We start from the raw sequence: 15,074 nt of genomic DNA on the forward strand, positions 1-15,074 counted from the left end.
GGAGCCTTTCTTTTCAGGGTTGTCCCTTCTCTGATTCTTGTGGCATCATTTGTGCCTGTCTAGAATTGCTCTTATTGTTGAGTCACTTGTCTGTCTGTCTCATTAGACTCTAAATTCCTTGAGAACCACACAATCTACAAGAAGAAGCACGGTCTTTTGGAATCAGGTTTGCGTCACAGCTCTAGCACTAGTGACCTTGTTCAAGTTACTTAACCTATTTCCTCATCTGTACAATGAAGATATCCACTGATTTATAGAATTGTTACAAGGGTTGGATATAATTTATGAAAAGTGTCTGGCATATAGTAGTTGCTTAATAATTGGTAGCTGGTGATGAGGAGGACAACCATGACAACAGCAGTGATGATGCCAGAGTGTAGCACAGTGCCTAGTGCATCCATCAGCACATGTTGAATGGATAGATGGATGAATGGTTGGGTGAATGAATGGTTTAATGAATGTATGTTTAAATAGATGATTAAATAATTCCAGTGGACTGATTTCAACCTTTGTCCTTTTTGATCTCAACTACATTTGGTACTATCAAACACAGTCTACACTTTCTTCCTCCTTTGTCTTTCAGGGCTCAGAAGTTTGTTGATTCTCCTCCCTCACTGACTGTTTCTTCTCTCTTCTTCTTGGCTCTTTTTTTTCTTCTTCTCTTATTCCCTAAATGTTAACCATTCTCTAAGGCATATGCTTGAACACTGCTTTTATTGCTTTCTCCCTCAAGGATCTTGTTCTTTATTAAGGCTTCAATTTTCACCTTTATGTAGATACAGTCCTGGCTGCTAATCTAGGCTTTCCTGTGTTCTGGGTTCACATTTCTTGATACTTGTTTGTCAAAAGGATGTCCTGTTGACTCCTTAAAATTGAACTTACCATCTTCTTCCTGAAGCCCAGCTCCTTCCCTGGTTTCTCTGGGTGTGCACGTTCGTGATGTGGCAGCTTTTCCAGACACCCAGAGGCTTGAAATGCCAGAGTCACTTCTGACTCCTCCATCCTCCTCCTGCCATGTCAGTTGCTGAGTCATGTAAATTCCATCTCCACATGCTCTTGCATCTGTTTATATCTTTATATTTTTTCCCCCAGCTACTTCCTGATTCAGATCCTCGTTTTTATTATCTTAGACCAATGTTCTCCAAAGTGGAGCCCTTAAGATAATCCACTGAGGGTTAGAAGAAAATATTAGCGTTTCTACATATGTATGCATTTTTATCTCAGTCCTAAAAATGTTCTATTTTGTATATGTCTTATAATGTAAATAGTTTATTAGAGTAGTACTGTATACAATACATAATAATATATTAATATTACTAATATAATAATAACATATTATCCACCAAGAAACCCTCAGTGATTTCCTACTGGCTATCATGTTGAAAACAAACTCACCTGCCTGTCATTCAAGACACATAGAGTCCTCCTTTCCAGTCTAGTAAGACAGTCCCTTAAAACTTCCCTTGCACATCCTGCAGGCTTACTGGCTGCTTCGTGCTCTCACTTCCTCAGCTTTACACCTTTGTTTGCATTTTTCCTTCTTTTACTCTCCGCCTGCTATAAGAATGTGATGCACCAGGCACTGCGCTACACTCTGGTATCATCATCGCTGTCGTCATGGTTGTCCTCATCATGGCCAGCTACCAGTGTAGCTTATATGCCAGTCACTTTTCATAAATTATATCCAACCCTTATAACAATTCTATAAATCAGTGGATACCTTCATTGTACAGATGAGGAAATAGGTTAAGTAACTTGACCAAGGTCACTAGCACTAGAGCTGTGAAGCAAACCTGATTCCAAAAACATGCGTAGTGCTTAAGAGCAAGGGTGCAGATATATATATACACACACACACATACATTTTTATCTCAATCTTTGAAATGTTATATTTTATATAGGTTCAAATCTTGGTTCTGCTGCTTTCTAGTTGTTTCATTTGGGCAAGTCACGGGCACTTCTGAGCCTCAACGTCCTCATCTGGAAAATAGGGATAATCACCATCAGTTCTCTGGTTTGCTGTGATGAGTTATTGAAATAACACGTGTGTTGAGCTTAGCATCATGCCTGGCACATTCAGAATACACGCTTCTAGAAACGAGAGCTGCTGCTGCTGCTGTTACTCTTTTCCAGTATGCTTTGTCCAATTCTCCCAAATTGTGAGATTGTGCTGAAAGTGAGTATTGTCATAATATAAAAATAGTCACTAATGAGCTTGCCATTTATTGACTATTGCCTACTCAGACATCCCTCCCAGCATCACGTGACTAGCTCCTGCCCATCTTGACATCATTGCTTTCTCTTTTTCAGTAGGATTGTCCAATATTATTAATACCCAACAGGAGATGCAAATACAATGCAAAGCAATTGTAAAGTAAAATTGTAAACTTTGCAAAAGATGCCAGGTCTCATGAAGTCAATGCAAATGATATTAGGAAGATGCTGGAGTCATATGCAAAGGCAATGACAAATCAGCATCTGGTGGAAAAAGAAAAAATTGAATAAGTGTAAGTACAGGTACCCCAAAAAATAACGTTTTAAAGATTTTATTTATTCATTTTTTCCCCCCAAAGCCCCAGTAGATAGTTGTATGTCATAGGTTCACATCCTTCCAGTTGCTGTACGTGGGACTCGGCCTCGGGTTGGACGGAGAAGTGGTGCCTTGGGGCGTGCCCGGGATCCGAACCCAGGCCACCAGCATCAGAGCGCACGCACTTAACCACTAAGCCACAGAGCCGGCCCCAAAATAACGTTTTAAATATCAAAGGATTAAGAGAGAATTTGGGAGAAATTAATGAAGATTTTGAATATTTCTGCTAAAGGAAGTCTTTTAAAAATAATTGCTCAGAGTACTTAACTAAGATACAAAAAGCATTAACCATAAAAGAACTTATGGATAAATCTTGCTACATTAAAATTAAGAATGTCTGCTCCTCAAAAGAAGTCATAAAGAAAGCAAGGCAAAACTTTGTCTGTATCTATTCAGAATATATAAAGAATTACAAATCAATAAGAAAAAGACAACTCAGAAGAGAAGTAGAAAAACAATGTAGGTGAACAGGCATTTCTCAGAAGAGGAAACACAAATGATGAATAAACTTGAAAAAAAAATGCCTAACCTTATTTTATAACCAGGAAACTGAAATATACAACCACATTGAGATACCATTTTACTATTTCTATAGGGAGAAAAGTTTAGATATCTGTATTAGTTATCCATTCTTCTGTTATAAATTACCACCAACTTAACAGCTTAAAGTGACACACAATATCTCATAATTCCAGTAGATCAGGAGTCTGGGTATGGCTTAGCTGGGTCCTCTGCTCAGGAATACCTGACAACACTATGTAATGACAAGGATGCAGATCAGTGGAGATTTTATTAAACACTTTGTAAAATAATTTTACATCATCTTACAAAGTTGAACATTCATATATCTTTAAGATGCAGCATTTCCTCTTCTAGGTCTATGTGCTGGGAAGACTTATCCTTGTGAACTAGACAACATGCACAAGAACATTGTTGCTAAAAACAAAACCCTGGAAACAACAAATGCCTGCCGACAGGAGAATGGATAAATCATGGAATTCTCATCCAATGGGATATGAAATGAACTACATGAACAGAAATACACAACAGCATTAATAAGTCTTAGAACCATCATGTCAAGTAAAACAAGCATGGCAAAGAAAACTAGGAACACTCAGATATATTTTATAAAGCTTAAAGCAAAGCAAAATTAAATAATAGGGGGCCCAGCCTGGTGGCGTAGTAGTTAAGGTCGTGTGCTCTACTTCAGCAGCCTGGGGTTCGCGGGTTTGGATCCTGGGCACGGACCTACACGCTGCTCGTCAAGCCATGCTGTGGCAGTGTCTCACCTACAAAATAGAGGAAGATTGGCACAGATGTTAGCTCAGGGACAATCTTCCTCACACACACACACACTAAAAATTAAATAATAGACATATGATAAAACTATATGAAAAAAATCTGGGGAATGATAATAACAGGATTCAGAATGTTGCTCACCCTGGCTGATGGTGGCAGTTGTGTAGGCACAAGGATGAGATGGAGAAGAGAGTACACAGATTCTAGCTATTTGATAATGTTCTCTTTCATAAATTGGGTGATGGATTCCTCATGAACGTTCATTTTATTGTTATGCTTTATAGTTATATATGCTATATATATTCTTTGTATGGTTTTTACATAATAAACATTTATGGAAAAGTTGTACTGTGGAAGTCAGATATGTGAAGGAAGTCAAATTGTACTAAAATTTGTCAAAATCCCAATCATTTTAATTGATTATTTGTTCCAGTAAGTAGTACATTATTAAAATTAAAATGTAAATTTTTAAATTATAAGACAAAATAAAATTTTTATGAGTTTTAGATCAGTTATTTGAGGAAAAAAATCTCATTCAAACTTTTTTCCTTACTATTTCTTATGAAAATTGGTCACATTTTAAGTGGATTGACTTTAAGTGACTTTATCTATTGAATTTGTCCTTTGATCATGATGCCCTTCTCTAATTCATGAATGCAAGTATTGCTGCTGCTACTGCCACTCTCACCAAGATGCAGCTGAACTATTTCCCTCTCTCTAGTCTACCAAATGGATATCATCTCTGCCTTTGAACCCACCCACACGCCACACACTACTTATATCACCTCTTTGGGGACTTGGCATTACTCTGTCTTGTTTTATGACTTAGTTATTTGTTTTTCCTTAATTGAATAGTGAGCTTCTTGAGGTTTGGACCTTACTTGTCTTTGCATGAAACTAGCACAATAATATGCATAGTACTGGTACTAAATAAAAACTTAGTTGACTTGAATTTTTTCTAGACCTGTTTCATTCCAGGCTTTAAGAAAAGTCAACACTACCATTATTTAATATGTGCAAATTCTTCACATACATTAAGGTGCTAGGTAATGTTTAAAGGTAAAACAAGCCAACAGTCGTAGTAACGAAGTTCAGGCCAGTCTAGATAATTACATACTTTGTACAGGATTTCACAAACGTGTATCTGCATTGGAAATAAAATCCCTTACAAACAGAGCTCTCAAGAAAGTTTGTGTTGCTTATATCAGAAAGCACCAGAAGCATTTTTCCTATTGTTACAAAAATGGTGAAGGTTAGTGTATGCAAATTTCTCATATGCCTCATAAAACACTTAATCATCTACATCTGAAGCCAAGAACCACAGTGGAACCAAGTAGTTCGCTGCTCATAAGGAACTCAGCTGTGTAATTCTGTTTCATCCCCAAATCCAGCATCTCCCATTCTCTCTAGGGGGCTTTACCACTTCATGACATCATAAAAAAGACAGGCCCCGAGTTCAGTTTAGCTGACACTTTTGTTATAAGGCTAATAAACAAGAAAGCCCCAAGGTATCAGCCATTATTTTTTCCTTTTCTAAAGCTATATAGAAATGTAATATATTTACAGAGTTTCTAATTTATTTTCCTACTAATGAAAACAGGCATTTCTAGATAAATTAGGCGGTGTTCTGGAGTTGCCTTTACATAAGGAGGGAAGCAATTTTGTTTAAAAGTTTATATCTGGCCTTAGTCTTTTGTTAAGAATTATGTATGGGGGTGGAAGGTTGGAAAAAGGACCCAAACCAAGCAAACGGACAAAAATGTATTGCATTTTTTTTGATTGTGGAAAAGAGTTATGTGTGCAATCAGAGTTTCTGTGTTGAAGGAGGCTATTTAAAAAGTGAACACATTATTTAGTTGAGGACTGCAGTTTAAGAGTTATGCTTGCATTTTCATACTCACATGTGTCAGTGTGTACATGCACATACAGGTAGAGTTTTCAGAGCCAATTAATTTGGATACATTTGCAAGTTTTATGAACTAAAAAAAGTATTTGAAACCACTTGCGCTAACAGAAAACCACTACAAACATTTAATTAAGAGATCAAGCTTGTACATCAAGTGATTTCCTGAGTTATACACAATATACACAACGAAAAATTTAGCTCAAAGTTATGAAACTTATAGTACCAGCTCACTAGGGTGAATTATACAGGCTCTGCTAACTGGAAGATGTTACCCAATGGTCTAATTCTAGTAAAAGTTATCAACATAGATATATCTTATCTCTATTGATGTGTACTATTTAAATTTGATGGGCATAGTTTGCTGACAATGTAATTGCAAGCAACAAAATTACTGAGCACCTAGAATGAGTAGAGCACAATAGTAGGTATAAGGGTTATATAGAAAGATCCTTCATGGTTTTGACCTTAAAGGCTCATAATTCAATGGGAGAGAAAGAATGGTTTCATAAAGATTAAATACTGAAGTAACATAAATGGCATCTGTTGACATTTTGGAAAAGAGATTTTTCTGTATATTCTGAGAAGTAGACTCTCTCAGAAGTAGTGGTTATGGGATTTTTTGTTTTTTTTTAATCAACTTCATCTTAAACTCATTGGGTGAGCTAGAGTTGAAGACAAGATGGAGTGTCTCTCCTTGGAGAACATGGTATCCAACCATCTGAGTGGATGGCTTTCACCGTGGTGGGTGTAGATAAGTGTGTGTCTTTGGCTCCGGAGGAAAACTGCCTGTTTCACATGAGTTAGCTATTCATAGGGTGAGGCAATTATTCCCAATGCTTGCCCAAGCAAATTGATGAATCCAGGGTGAGCAGAATCAATGCACTGGCATTTGCCAAACACAGATTCAGATGAAAACAGAATAAATTAGTTCCTCTTAGTCAGTTATTGCCTCGAGTAGGCGAGCAGAGGAAGAAGAGGTGTTAAAGTGCACCTGAATGTGAACTACCTTCTGTTTCCAGCTGAAGATGCAAGGCAAAAGACAGGGAATATAAACAGACAGTGAATATAAAATTGTAGCTCAGTGGGGAAAGAGGATCTGTGAGCAACTCAATTTTTTGCTCTGAATTGTACCCAGAATAGCACTGACTCTTATTTGCATAGACTGTTCAGAATGTAGACTTTTAATTTATTGTCACGTAAAATACAAATACCTGAAGTCTGAGTGATTCCGTGTCTGGAGTTTCCAATATTGGGTTATAGACTGTCACCATGTAATGACAGCATTATTTGAAGCTAATACTGTAATTAATTTCTTACCACTGTACTCAGCCAATATTGACAATGAGCTGCGCTGTTATCCAGCATAACTTGGCAGAGACTCTTGCAGCAAAAGAATCCATGACCATGTCTGACAGTTTGTCCAACTGAGAGAATGGGATGTCTAGCAAGAGAACATCATTTCAAGAATAGACATAGTATGGTTAATGCTTGCAAGACATGCTCAGCCAAAGAGAAAGCTAGTGTCTTGGTGTTAATAGTCTAGCTTTTTTCTAGGATAGCTGTTCATAAAATAATTTAAAGCTTGAAGCATTCTACAAAGTAATATTGATGTGCGTCATGAACAAACTCGGAATAAAGAAAGAAATGCCGACCTGAAGATGCAGTCTTTTTTTGCTGGGGAAATAATACACTATTTATGATTTTCTTATGATGTTTCACTGACATATGGTGCTTCTAACCCAATGACAAATTAATTGACTTGGTTTAAAAAGAAATGAACGTGGCTTAATGAAGAAGGACAGGATATGTATTACAAGGCAGCTGGTTCTGCCACTGCTGGCTTACGGAGACAATATACATCGGAGAGCTAATGAGTCTCTGTTGCATAAGACAGATTCTCTTTATAATAGAATTGCATGCTTTGTCTCTAAATGGGGTTATTATACACACCATTGCACAATGTTTGAAGAGCTTGGTTGGCCCTTTTAGAGGGTTAGGAGAGAAATAAATTGAAAAACAATCGTACTTAAGACCTTCAATCCATCAAACACTCCATATTTATCTAGATTACTAGCACGTTCTCCCAAAATACAAATCTGTATGATACGCACAGCTAGAATGTTAATGCTGACCAGCCTTCACTTTGGTTGTATCAGTTAGGTTTTCCGTTGCGAGCGTAGACCAAAATTCATACATGTTGAAGCCTAGCAGTGCATTTCAACCACTACCCCCCTTCCTTTTCCCCCAGCTCTTCGTACTTCCACCCTCTTAGTCCCTGAAGTTTCATTTGGTATTCTTTCCACCCGCCGTGAACACACATGCATCACTTGTCCTGGGTTATTTAACTCAGAACTTTTTGACTTTGAATACTCCAACAGTTTTGATGGTAATTCACTCAGTTTCTTCACTTTTCTTTCCACACTTGTGAGCCCTCACTGTTCAGTCGCTCAGTTATCCTTTAGAATAAATCCATTTCAATTCATTTTACAGCCTCAAAAAACAAACAAACAAACAAACCAACCAGAAAGTGATAGAAAAAGACAGGATAAATGGCAACATTGTTCATTCTGTATACGAAGATTGCATGCCTTATTAGAGGACCTGGGTAGGGGGCTCATTTGGATGGTGTAGATCAGTAGAGGGGGGAGCTAAGTCATGCTCTGACCTCTAACACTCTCTAACCTGACTTTGAACCTGATTTCACCTTCTGGTTCCATTCTTCTATTGATGTTATCATGTAGCCTTAGGAATTATGTAGCTCAATTTGATCCAGATTCTTTCAGGGTTATAAAATGTCTTCAAGCCCCAGAGGAGGTGTTGCATGGGAAAAGTGATTCTTGAGTGTACCATGACTAGGTTTTTGACTTGTCACACTTTGGACACACCATTCATTCCTGTTGACCTTGGGGTTCTCACCTATGAGGTGAGGTAACAGTATTTGCTTCTTGCAGCCTTTCTTCTCTGTGTCTCTTTCCTCCCTCCCTGCCAGGAGCAATTGAAAAGAATTACGCCTGTGAAACATTGGAAGGTTCTTGGATTAAGATGGTCTTTTCAGTTTAAGATATTATTATGTCCCAAACTAGATTCCTTCCCCCTCATCATTGGGGGATTCTTTACTTTTCAAGCCTACCCGTATTCTAATGCAGAGAAAGGTAAGCTGAAAGAAACAGACAAAACAGTTTCATGGGCTTCTCCGCATATTTATTACCCTCTCCAAATTGAATCTTGAAGCCTTGTCAGAAGTGTTATTTTTCCAACAGAGCAGGCGTTAAGTGGCTATAGAAAATAAACTCACCTCCTGATATCTTTCTCATTGCTTGCTATATCCATTTACTGGGAAGATTTTATTGTAAGGTGTGACAGGAGGGGTTGTACAGCAAAGGAAAATGACCACCTTGTAATTCTATCTGTTCAAGTTTTCTTCTATTGTGCAGGCTTTTGGATTTCCTTGTCATTTCTGGAATTATTTCTTAAATGATGAGAATTATTTTGATATGTGTTTCCCCAGAAGCTTACTACTTCTAGCTATTTTTTTTGTTTTTTTGGTGAGGAAGATTAGCCCTGAGCTAACATCTGTTGCCACTCCTCCTCTTTTTGCTGAGGAAGATTGGCCCTGAGCTAACTTCCATGCCCATCATCCTCCACTGTATATGTGGGACATGGCTTGATAAGCAGTGCGTAGGTCTGCACACGGGATCCGAACCTGCAAACCCTGGGCGGAATGCACGAACTTAACCACTATGCCACCGGGCCGGCCCATCCAGCTAAATTTTAAGTTGCATACACGTTTTTGAAAGTAGAGCCGTGTTATTTGTAATAAAGTTTCTATAATTTGGCCAGGGAAAAGGAAAAACTAAAACAAATGGTAACAATGACTAGTTAATGAATTTTGTTTTACCTATTCTTTTTATGACTTTTATGTTCTCTGGCAAAAACAGATTGTTTGATGACAATGCTAAGAATGCTTAGCTCTGGGTAAAAATTAGTTTCCATTTGACTGGATGTTTCATTTAATGAGAGGGCTTTTACTTGTATTTTTTTCCTTTAATGTAATTACCTTAAGAAAATAAATATGTACCCAGCCAAATGAGTAGACACACTAGTCTTGATCAATGTTTGTTCAAATTATTGCAGTTGAGAGGAATGGGAATCTAGGATTGAGATGCCTTGGAAGTAAATCTTTGCTTCTATGTAATACCTTCAGTTCAAGGATCTGAAAACATGTTACAAGCAATTAAACTTCAGGGTACAAATGGGAATTCTATATTGTTTGTTGGTTAAATTAAGTTACAGAGTTATGATTTGCTTTGGGTTCCTAGGAGGTCCTTTCTTTTAGTTCTACAAATTTGCATATCCTAGTTTTTCTGGATTTTTACCTATTCCGTCAAACCATTTCCAGATCTCTTTTTTTCCCATGTCATAATTCATAAAAGACTCACTTTCTATATTTCCTTCTTCTGATTTTTTCTTCAACTTCTGTGACTTTATTGCAGGCTTTCTAAGGTCAGTGGCACTGACCTAATAGCCCACCCCAAAGGCCATCTTTACTCTCTCTCTTGTTTCTTCTCTTTACCCCATTCGATGTCACTGACCACTCAAATCATTTCTCCCTTTTTAAATGTCTGCCTTTTCTTGGTTTTGGGGACATTCAATTACTCTCCCCCATTCTCTTTCTCTGGGTCTTACTTACCCACCCTTTATATGCTGGTTCTCCCAAAGATCTGGTTGTCCTGGCCCACCCTATAAGCCATCCCTGGTCGATGGATCCACTCTCATGGCTCTAGCCATGACCCACCTCTAGCTCCAACTTGCTCCTTAGTTCTCAATGCTGGGGCCACATTTTCAACACCTCTTCTAGATAAACCACAGGGCCTCAAGCTCAATGTATCCAGAACCCACTGATTATTAGAAGAGAACGCAGTGACAATTCTCTTCCCCTTCAGCCCATGCCTTCTCCTACCCTCTGTGCCTCCATTACCATCACCCTTCAGGCCCCCACTTGTCCACATTAGAGACTTCGGAGTCATCTTGACTCCTGCTCCTTCCTTCCTCATTTGTCTGATCGTTCACCAAATCCTACTAATTCTACCTCAGGAATGTCTTCACGTCTACCTATTTTCCATCCTAGTTGCCTTAGGTCTTGCTTTCTTCATCTTCTGCTTGTACTGGTGCCCCAAGCAGTCTCCTCACTCTGTTCTCTGCTTTCCTACTGGAGTTATTCCTCTGAAGACAAACCCAGGTGTGGCTCATCCTTGCCTCCCCATTGCCTAAAGGATGTGGTCCCAAACCACGTCCTGTGTGACACATGCAGTCTGGTCCCCACCTATGAGCCCGGCCTTCTCTCTCTGCTTCTCCCTCCCTCTGCCTTGTGCACCTGCTGAACTGGACTCATCACTTCCCTGTCCTATCACTGAACCGTGGCCTAAAAAGCTCTTCTTTTCTCTCTGTGCTTGGAAGAAACTCCTACTCATTCTTCAAGGGACAATTCAAATGACATTTTTGAGAAATCTCCCCCTCGCTCTTCCAACCAGAGCTAGTCACTGCCTGCTTTACTGGCCACAGCACTTTGTCGAGATCTTCCATCACTGCCCTTGTCTCTCAGTTATGTGGTTATAAGTTTAGGTAGAGAGGGACTTTCTCTTCCTCATTTGTCTTATTATTTGGGCACAGCCTAGGCCCTTGATCAGGGTTGGTTTGATGCGTGATTGAAAGAATCTATAGGTGAATGTAATCAGTGTGGAGCTAAGAAGTAACTTAGGGTAGTCCCAAATCATCCTGACCACGCGGTGAAGGGCACTTTCCTTGTCTTGATGGGGCTGTTTATCTCCGCTCGTGCTTATGCTCTCCACCAGGAAAAGGAGAAACTGTATGTGGAACTAAAGCTCATCCTGGCCCGGCTGCCTGGGCCGGAGGCGGCGGAGCAGCTACAGATCTACCGCCACACGCTGCGGGAGAAGACCAAGCAGCTTAAGGTAAGTGGGAGCCTCTGCTCTTTGCTGGCCGAAGGATGGCCACACTCTGGGGAGCACACCTGGACAACACTGCCTCGACACAATGAGCCAGGCCCCCAAATGCCGTAGTCCACTGAGGTCAGCTTTTTAGCACTCCAGTCCCAAGAGGAGCAGGGGAGGCCTCAGAGCTACCCCTCTGCTCCTAGACTAATAGACCCCACAATTCTCCATTTCCCAAAAGAGAGAGGTAAGCAAATGAGGAAAGAGTTGAGGAGAGGATGATGGCGATGGGGTGGAAATTTGGGGAACAGGATCTGCATGGATGATCTCAAGATGTTTTAGACAAATTGGATGGTGGGGAAGAACAGAGAAAATATTTTAACACCATCGCCCACTGAAGCAGACTACTGTGCCAGATCAGGTTTTCGCTGTTCCATTCCGGCTGAAATAAATGTACACAAAGCACAGGCTACTCCCCAGCCCCCAGGGCCTTGCTTCACGACCATCTATCAAATGAGTAGCCGTGACAGGGAAAGAAAATCATACAGAAATTCTATTAGAATAAATTCCCTTCTAAGTGACATAAGAACTTCCGTTGAGGAGATGGAATGTTTTACTACTACATGTGCCTTTTTAAAGTTTTCTCAAAAACTGTGTGTTCCCACTATATTTTGAGCTTTACATCCTCAATGAGAACTTAGATATTCTTGGCAGGTCAGAGAAATCTTATACACACATGCTCACAGAATATAGCACATGCCAGCTGAATTTGAGCCCTCACCTGTGCAATGAGGGTAATAATCGTTGCCTTTCTGCCTTGGGTACAAAAGATGCCACGCCACTAATGTAGCACTAATCTTCTTACAAATAGGTTGTTGTAAAATCGCATCCTTTTACTTAAAAAAGGCAGATGAAACAGAAGTCTAATTAGAACATTCATTTTCAACTTATCGCTCTAAGTGTTCATTTCACATGAGTATGCTGAGACATAATTTGAGTTTTGCATGAGGCATAATCTTTTGATAATTTTCATTCCTTTAAACAATCAAATATTTCAAAGTAAAAACTTATTTTCTCTTTTTTTCAGGGGCGGGTGTAGATTAGAAAAGCACACATTTGTCTTTACGCTGTGGTCAGAGAACCACACACAGCGCTGGGTTGCATTAAATGGCTCACAGCAGCCTTTTGTTACTTTAACCCTGTATCTCAGGAAATCCAGAGTTTTGCTCTGAATGAAATGTGACCCCTGGTGGAAGAGGTTCAGAGGTGGATGGTGCTGAGAGCCTGTCCGCCAGTTTGTGCTCATTATCTGGACTCTTTTTTAGGGAATTCTGTATTCATTGTGTAGAAACAGAGTCTTTGTTCCCAAGAACCTAACTATTAAGACAGGTTTTCTTCCAACATGAAGATCATATTCTTTAGCCCATGATAACATAGTTAGACTCATTTTCACAGCAATTAAGAGGAAAATGAGTTCAAAAGCAGATAAACATTCAAAAGACAAAGATCCCCCTTTTATGCAAATTTTTAAAATAGTGAGGGAGAGGAACACAAGTAGGGTCTATTACCTGCCCCTTAGAGCAATAGCCTTCCTTTTCTCCCTTCGGTTTTTGTGGGGAGCACCCCCAGCTTTGGCGTGCTTTCCACGTTCTGTTCAGATGAATTCCCACTCTGCTTGACCAGCCTGACACCAGTGGCATCTATTGAACACCACAATGAAGGGCAGATAATCAGGCTTCTTAGGACAGCCCCTCACATGCATTAGACTCTCCCACGCACATGTCACAGCTCCCTGCTTCTTAGAGGTACGTGTCCCAGTGCTGGGACACAGAGAGAACCTGTGAATAATCCCAAAGAACACAATACAGAGGTGACAGACATTTAGTAGAACAGCTACCTTGGAAAACACATAAATTGAACACCTGGTTAGCGGTAGTGGTGGCAGGATGATTCCAGAATAATTTTTACCGTAATCTTCAGATGGATCATGCTCCCTGGTGATGTCTTTCTTGAATGCTTTTTAAAAAGGCTTTAAAAGCAATTTCATACTGTGTCTGGAGTTTTCCTTTCTCTACTCAGTGTTCCTTAAACACATCACACCATTCATGTGCGAGCCTGTTGAATGTTGCCTGTAGTTCTCCTTCTAAGCAGGGGAATGAGTTTTCACTTAAGTTCCTCACTGGATTATGAGTCCTCAGCCCTCAGCCAGCTTTTCTACCCAGATACAGACCTTGAGCTGGTAGAAGTGTGAGGATTAACTGGGTATGCCTTAAACTTGGGAACTTGGGTGTGGTTTTGTACCTCCAGCCCCACTGAGGTAAATAACAGCAGATTAAAAGATTTTTCAGAAAAGGATATTGTCTCACTTCATATCTTCTGTTAATGCTGCTTTATTCGCCGCACTAGGTTTTGTCTTCAGAATTGAATATGTATGAATCACAGAGCCAAGAATATAAGTACGAGATCGAGAAACTCACCAATGAACTGCTGGACTTAAAGAAGAAATACCTCACTCAGAAACGTAAAGAACACATTCAGAAGTAAGAGTTAGTCGAAAGTTCTTCTAATTTTGTTGTGCCTATTACCTGCTGATAGGAAAATATTTGGTGAACAGTCATAGAGTTGCAGATTTCATGAGGGTAAACCAAGTCACAGGGTGAACAAATGACATTCTACAGGTCACTCACTGGGTCCATATCAGAGCACAGCGGGTGTCTCATCTGACACCGAGGCCCTCCTTAGGACTTGAGAGGGATCCGTTAATATCTGCTCACTGGTGGATCCAACATGGAGCAGAAGAAACATCATGTGACTTTTTTCCCACGCTGTTCTCATGGTTTGGAGATAATGCCATAACTGTGTCTGCAAATGAGGTTCACAATCAGCCTTGTACAGGCTGAAGCATATTCACATTTAAAACCACAGGTAGTTTTGCTAAGGGGTCTGGGGTTGGTAAAGCTGTTCTTTCTAATAATAGAGCTGTACCACTGTAATTATGAGCAGTTCATGAATAATTTTCACCTCTGTTTTAGATACACTGTCTCTGAACCACCTCTGTGTCTAGTAACTGACTTCAGTATCTGCTGTGGGGTATGGCCGTGAGCTCTTATTCTTCTAGGAGATAATAATACAGATGTCAGGTTAACATTTTGGGTTTTAGGATGCCTACGTGTCAAAGAGTAAATGTTCTCTTCACCTTGTTATCAGAATTTGCCTAATCCTAGGGTGAGAGATGGGCCCAAATGAATCAGTAGGTTTGAACCTTGGTTTGGCTGCGTGGCATTGCCCAAATCCTCTAGTTAATTCTGTAGTGGCTCACATCATGAGT

The 15,074-nt window shown here is 39.7% G+C and overlaps 1 protein-coding gene across 1 annotated transcript in view; it reads left to right on the plus strand.

Annotated features, from left to right (window-relative positions):
- CFAP58 (cilia and flagella associated protein 58) overlaps positions 1–15,074 on the plus strand; it is a 104,224-nt gene that overhangs the window by 81,378 nt on the left and 7,772 nt on the right. The window contains exons 16-17 of the mRNA XM_014785827.2: positions 11,648–11,767; positions 14,153–14,286. Coding sequence (XP_014641313.2) covers positions 11,648–11,767; positions 14,153–14,286 — 254 coding nt within the window. The remainder of the gene's footprint in view (positions 1–11,647; positions 11,768–14,152; positions 14,287–15,074) is intronic.

The sequence above is a fragment of the Ceratotherium simum genome, chromosome 6 (genome assembly GCF_057802395.1).
Source record: "Ceratotherium simum simum isolate JZ-2026a chromosome 6, ASM5780239v1, whole genome shotgun sequence".
NCBI lineage: Eukaryota > Metazoa > Chordata > Mammalia > Perissodactyla > Rhinocerotidae > Ceratotherium > Ceratotherium simum.